Below are 7,383 nucleotides of genomic sequence, written 5' to 3'. Positions count from 1 at the left end.
AGTATGACTGTTGCAAAATCTATCAACATAGAAACTCAGGACAAGTAAGCTTTACCCCTAAAACAATATGGCTAAAGAACAATCAATTTTTCATAGATTGTCCTTGAGGACTTGGAATGTAGCTCAATTAATAGAATGCTATTTTTATATTCATAAAATTTTGAGTTCCAGGCCCAACATAACATAAAAGTGAACAGCAGTGAACATTTGTAATTTCAATATATGAGTGACAGAGAAAATAAGGCCAGAAGTTCATAGCCGTCCTTAGCTACAGAATGAGCTGAAGAAGTGCACAAACTAAATGAGATGCTCAAAAATTAATTAAATATGTTAAATTATCAATGTAAATAAAATATTACCCTAGTAAAAAGCCTCACCCCTTTCCAGAACAAACATGAATTTTAAACTGAAAATGCACTGGGTACAAAACTTACTTGCACTTTCTTCTCTTATTTTTTCTAAAGGTAATTACTTCCACACATATTTGCTTGAGTATAATATTAATCTCAATATATATTTATTTCTAAGAGTTTTTTGAAAATGGTGGATTTTTTTAAAGAGCGATTTCCTATACATAATAAATATCATTTTTGTAATTTTCTTTTTTTGCACTGAACAAACAAATCAATATACTTTTGTTTAATTGCCTTTCAGACACTTTGAAAGCTATGAACCTCTGAGGTGGGAGAGAAATCATGTACTCGAGGGAATACAAACAGGAATAAGTTGCCTGGGTCTACCCTGTCTTCATCTGTTTGTTGTGACTGTGAGAGTTGCAGGTAAGTGTTCTGTCCTAGATGGAGGCAGTAGAATCTTTCTGGTGTTGTTGGTTATTTTTAAAAGGAAATATGTGGAAATCTGCCAGCAGACAATTTGATCAGTTTTTGAAGCTCTTATTGAACACTTACCTGTGACATCTATTACCTCTTTGACTAACACTCTTGTCTCTAGATTAATCTATCCAAGCCTAAGAGCTACCAGAGCCAAACAGTAACTGATACCCTGATAATGTGGTGAAAAAGAGTGGCTTTCTGATTAAGTAGTAGGTCTCTTAAAAATACAAAAGAAAAGATTGGGGGGCAGAAAAAAAGCAAGATGTTGAATTACTGTTAGCTACTCAGCAAGCATCAATTTGGTGGTCTGTGAAAATATTGCTATTAATATTTAAAGACAGAGAATAGGAGTTTTTGTGGAGTAAATGAAGTATATGTGAAATACAGCCTGCGCTTGACTCAGAACAAGTTGTTCTAAATGATTGACTATTATTTTTTTAATAAATAACAACTTTAAAGTCTATCATGAAAAGCAGAGCAAATTAGGATCAGAAGATATTAAGATTCATATAGAATGCAGAAGCTTTCAGATTTTTTTTTCAACAGAAAATCTTTGTATAGTTATAGCTTAGGACAAAACTGCTTTACTTTCTATGAACAGTTTTCCAGTAAATGACTCAGAACATCATAGCAAACGTCAGATTCAACATGATATATACATTACATTTTATATAAAAGAAAAAAGTTAAATCAATGGGATGTGTGATAACAGATAACTGTTAGCAGTTAAATGATAACAAATTGAAAGGGGGTATATTGCACTGGGTTATTCGGACAATACATTTTTAAAAGTCATTTGAGAGAATATTAAAACCTGAGACTATCAATTTTTTATATGTAATGACACAAGGAAGGCAAGCATTCCAACAGCACACAGGAACCATTAGGAATGCACTGAGCACATCCTATTCAAAGACGGCAAGAGTGTAATGGCAAGAGTGGAAAGAAGCATCGGGATTCTGAGCAGAGAGGTGAACAAATCAGGGTCAAGCATAAGCATAGGACCACAGAACCTCTGTCAGAATTGCGAGCATTTCTAAGAATAGGCTGAAGAAAAACTCCAGTATTTAGAAAGAAGGAACACCATGTTAAACTGACATTTACACATGACCACTTGGTATGCCACACTGACTCGAGTCCAGTGAAGACAGAGGTAGGAGACAGCAAGTGGACTTCCACAACAATGCAGCTTAAAAACAAAACAAAAGAGTGACTCTTTGTAGATTAGGCAAATTTTGGAGCAGAGGAAAACTAGGTCCTGGGACCATTTTTTATAAATAATCAGAAATAATATTAAACTAAAGCTCAGTAGAGAATGTGTCTCAATGAATTTTTACAGCAAGGAATAATGTCTCTGCCAAAAGTGCAGGATGAAGAGAGGGGTTATTTAATAATGCACAGAATGCATTTTCACTCAGATTCTCAGAGGACCTCCTATTATGGATAATAAGTAGGCATTTGAACCCAAGTACGTAAAGTCAATGGCAGAAACACAGTCAAGAAATATAGCATTAAAAAAGGGCATCCACATGTGTGGAGCACTTAAAGTCATCAGGATGTACTCACCAAGGACATATGGGGCCGTGGAGAAGAACAGGCACAAGGATTCACTCATGAGGCTTTTCAAAGCTGGCGTAATAATACCGAGAGATGCAGGAAAATAAATATGAAAGGAACACAGGCAACTATGAGAACCAGGTGAGCAGGCAAACCGTTCAGCGTCCAGCAGAACCAAGCAAAAACCATGCCAAATACTATGGAGACCAAGGCAGATCAGACCCAAATTTAATTACATATTTAGCCATGTGGGGCCACTGAATTTGTAGGGAAGAAAGAGTTTGACAACCCCCGTGTTGCACCACATGTCTTTGTATATTTTACGCAGAAAATAAGTCTGGTTATTAAGATTGATATTTAATAATATGGACATAATAATTGAAGGAAAACTGTTTCTCTAGTTTTTAAGATAATGAACATACAGATGGAAAGCATTTGCCAGAAATCTTATTTGGCTACTAAATAAAATTTCTAAATGAACCCTTAGAGTGTTGCATCTGAGATTTCCATGATTACCAGGAGGAATAGTCTGATTTACCCATTTGTTATCTTTTTTTTTTTTAGCTCAGTTGTAAGAAACAATTCTCATTTTTTGTCTTCTAAGGTGAGAACCTTTCCAGCAATGGAGAGGGGCAACCACACAGTGTCTGAGTTCATCCTCTTGGGATTCACCTCACACCCTGTCAAGCAGCTGGTCCTGTTTGTGATGTTTTTCATTATGTACACACTGACTGTGTTAGGAAACAGCACACTCATCGTGTTGATCTGCAATGACTCCAGGCTCCACACACCCATGTATTTCTTCATTGGAAATCTATCGTTTCTGGATCTCTGGTTGTCCACTGTCTACACTCCAAAGATCCTAGTGATATGTATCTCTGAAGACAAGAGCATCTCCTTTGCTGGCTGTGTGGCTCAGTTCTTCTTCTCTGCTGGATTAGACTATAGTGAGTGTTACCTGCTGGCGGCCATGGCTTACGACCGCTATGTGGCCATCTCAAAGCCACTGCTTTATTCTCAGGCCATGTCCACAAAACTATGTGCATTTTTTGTAGCAGCCTCTTACATGGGTGGCTTTATTAACTCTTCCATCATAACCAAGAAAACTTTTACCTTTGACTTCTGTAACGACAACATTATTGATGACTTTTTCTGTGACTTGCTTCCCTTGGTGAAGCTGGCTTGTGGTGGGAAGGAAGGATACCAGGCTCTGATGTACTTCCTCCTGACCTCTAATGTCATGGTACCCATTGCCCTAATCCTGGCCTCTTATCTCTTCATCATCGCCACTATCCTGAGAATTCGATCCACCCAGGGCCGCCTCAAGGCTTTCTCCACCTGCTCCTCCCACCTCATCTCTGTGACCTTGTACTATGGCTCCATCCTTTATACCTATTCTCGGCCCCGCACCAGCTATTCCTTAGATACAGACAAAATTGTCTCCACCTTTTACACAGTGGTTTTCCCCATGTTGAATCCCTTGATCTACAGCCTGAGGAATAAGGATGTGAAAGAGGCTCTGAATAAACTCCTCAAGTGAATCAAGATCATTCCCTTATGAGAAGCATAGAGAACATAAAATTTGTTTGCGTGAGTTTTGGTAATGCTGCTGCCGATCTCTCCCATAACATATGTAAAAAGTATTTCCACCATTTCTGTATGACACTTCAGGAGACCTATTAGAGAAAGTAGGCTAATGCATACGATAATAATTATTTAATATAAGGCTTATGTTGGTGTCACATTATCTTAGATTACAAATAAAGCACCAAGTCAAAAATTCATTACGTAGCAGAGCTTTGAAGAGTCACGGGTCACTATTGGAGCATAAAATCTGGTTGCTTAGTACATGGAGAGAAGCATTTACAGACGTATTTACTCTGAATGAGGAGAATGTGTTGAGTTCATCTTTATTTTTTCCTATGACTAGAAGACAAAGTATACCCATCATATTCCTTTACCTTACTATATGAGTGAAGCTGGAAAATATACCATTGTAGAGGTAAACACCTGGTTCCAAAGCTAAAACTGTAAGAGCAAATATAGTCTTAAAACTTATCTATATCAGAAACACATACCTGCCTCCTGGTTTGGAGTCAACGTTTCTTAGTGCACCATGTACAAAGACTTGATTCCAATCTTTTGAAGGAAAATAAGCAAGTTCGCTTCTCTAAATAAGGATAAAAAATAATCCAGGTATTGTAAGTATGGCTGAGTAAAGTATATGTTCAATTTCTTTATGGAAAAGGAGTCTTGGCTTTAGTATCATCTATAAATTATAATAAATCTAAAAATAGAAAAATATAGGTGTAGTCAAAATGTGATGGGAACTGACATTCTAGAACATTTCTAAGAGTGTGGTAAGCTCCTTCATGCTATGTAGGGACTGTAGATAACCTTGAAGTATTCTATATTATTTTGAAATTTTATTGTGGACTCTCCAGAGAATTTTTTCATATGTCAAAGCTTAATTCTTAATATAACTGGATTTAATAGTTGTATCTTCAGACAAACAAGTTTTAATAATGGAGTATTTTAATTTTATAATTTATTGTTTTCTTTACATTGTTATTGGTATACATTCATTGTATATAGTAGTGGATTTCATAGGCAATTTTTCATGAAAGCCTATAAACAGTTGTTATGACATTTTAAAAACTGTTTATTTCTTGATATTATAATATATTTAAATCATGTTACTACTCCCTTTTTTTCCTCCATAACCTCTCATGCACACCTCCTTGCTCTCTTTCAAATTCATGGTCTCTTTTTTCACTGTTCATAATACATACATATAAATAGGTACTCCTAAATACCTAAATACAACCCTATCACACTGTATTACATATATGTTTTCATGGTTGACCATTGAATATTGGATAACCAATTGGTGTGTTCTTGCCTGAGGAAGACCATGTTTCCTGTTTACAGCATTTCCTAGCTGCCTGTACGTCTTTGTATTGGCTTGAGGCCATATAAGCTTCCTCTCTTCCACTCTGACATTCTCCTGTTATTGCTATCTTTCATTTCATGTTTTATTTGTACAACTTTGTGGGGTTTGTTATAATTAAATTCATTCATGAAATCTTTAATATGGTAAATATTTTTGAAAGGACACAGGACTTTAGGTAGACTCACTATGTGTAAGTCTTTTGAACTTAAACGCTCTACTAAAGAATGATTTGGTTTTACTCATTTGTATTCTTCACACAAACAAAACCCAGATGGCATCTGTGTGGTGCACATGCGCATGTAAGTGTTGTCAATCTTTATCTTCCATGGTGTTAAGCAAGTTGGAGACCTAGAGCGTTTGTGCTGCACAGGGAGTTTACAGCAGGGGCTCACACTGTTCTCCCTCATTTGCACTGTTGGGCATTCCATTTACTGAACATCTCAGTTAAACTTGCCTTTCCAAATACTATTCTCTAAATTATTTCTAAAATTAGGATTGGGAAAGATAATTCATTAGTGTGTGGTAAGAGTCAGTCATTATGCATTGTAGGCACTAGGCTTAGTTACATCCTTCTCTCTCTGAGGGAATATTATTCAATCTATGGTGATATTACTACATACGTTTATAAAATGTACACACATACACATGTGGAGGTTGTGGTGTATGTTCTGTTCTATGTCCTTCCTTCTTTTTTTTTTTTTTTTTTTTTTTGGTTTTTTGAGACAGGGTTTCTCTGTGTAGCCTTGGCTGTCCTGGACTCGCTTTGTAGACCAGGCTGGCCTCAAACTCACAGCGATCCGCCTGCCTCTGCCTCCCGAGTGCTGGGATTAAAGGCGTGCGCCACCACGCCCGGCTTCTATGTCCTTCCTTCTTAATAAGGTCATTTTAGAGAGTCTTATGCATTTGCTTTTTAACTAGTTAATTATCAAACCTCCTGCAAACATCTATGACGTAGTATTTTACCACTGTGTTCAGTACAGGGATTATGGTAGGCCTAAGATACATATACAGCATGGTAGGCCTAAGATACATATACAGTATGGTAGGCCTAAGATACATATACAGTATGGTAGGCCTAAGATACATATACAGCATGGTAGGCCTAAGATACATATACAGTATGGTAGGCCTAAGATACATATACAGTATGGTAGGCCTAAGATACATATACAGTATGGTAGGCCTAAGATACATATACAGCATGGTAGGCCTAAGATACATCATATACAGTATGGTAGGCCTAAGATACATCATATACAGTATGGTAGGCCTAAGATACATCATATACAGTATGGTAGGCCTAAGATACATATACATACATATACATATACATATACAGTAAACAAAACCAACACAGAGACAGTCTTCTTATGGTTTATCATTTTGAATATTTAAAGAACATAAAATGTGCAGCATATGAGTTTTTAAAACATAGTAATGTGACAAAACTACTTACTTTTAAATGGGGCCTAATGGGTTTTGACTTACTCAGTCACCACAAAGACAGATTCTCAGAGATCAGTGGGTGCATCCCAATTTAAATATTTGTTAACTTTACTTTCTCTGCCCATTTATTTAAAACCATGGAACTACCTGAAGGTTCATAGTTTCATCATCATCAATATCCATTCTGTTGTAATTGTTTTGTCAGAGACTAACACCAAAACTACATGAAACTCTGAGTATCCAATACAATAAAATAGCTTCCTAACTGTCAAAGTTGCTGATATAAAGCAGAGAAACAGAATGCACAGTGCTTCCTAGTTATTTTTTAGTAATATATTTTTTTAATTTGTGAGAATAAATACAATAAATACAATAAAATTAGAAACTAGATTTTTAACACACATTACCAAGATTTTAATCTTTCCCTCAGTCTTCCAAATTAAGCATTTGTAAATCTGAGTCTCTAAAAAAAAAAAAAAAAAAGCAGTGAGGTAAAGACATTGCGATTGTGCCAAGAACTTTCTGGCCCTTTGCCCCTCCAATCCAGGCAAAGCCATAAAACTTCATCTTGTCAATAAAGCTCCTGTTACTCCT

The 7,383-nt window shown here is 36.2% G+C and overlaps 1 protein-coding gene across 1 annotated transcript; it reads left to right on the top strand.

Annotated features, from left to right (window-relative positions):
* Window positions 1–3,012: 3,012 nt before the first annotated feature.
* LOC311606870 (olfactory receptor 9G19-like) lies at window positions 3,013–3,930 on the top strand (the record flags this gene model as incomplete). The annotated part of the gene is made up of 1 exon (XM_084798274.1): window positions 3,013–3,930. The coding sequence occupies one exon, from the start codon at window positions 3,013–3,015 to the stop codon at window positions 3,928–3,930; it is 918 nt and encodes a 305-aa protein (XP_084654400.1).
* Window positions 3,931–7,383: the final 3,453 nt, after the last annotated feature.

This window comes from Acomys minous (genome assembly GCF_964271855.1).
Source record: "Acomys minous genome assembly, chromosome: 10".
NCBI classification, from domain to species: domain Eukaryota; kingdom Metazoa; phylum Chordata; class Mammalia; order Rodentia; family Muridae; genus Acomys; species Acomys minous.
The sequence above is the reverse complement of the archived record's forward strand: the minus strand, read 5'-3'. Positions and strand labels throughout refer to the sequence as shown.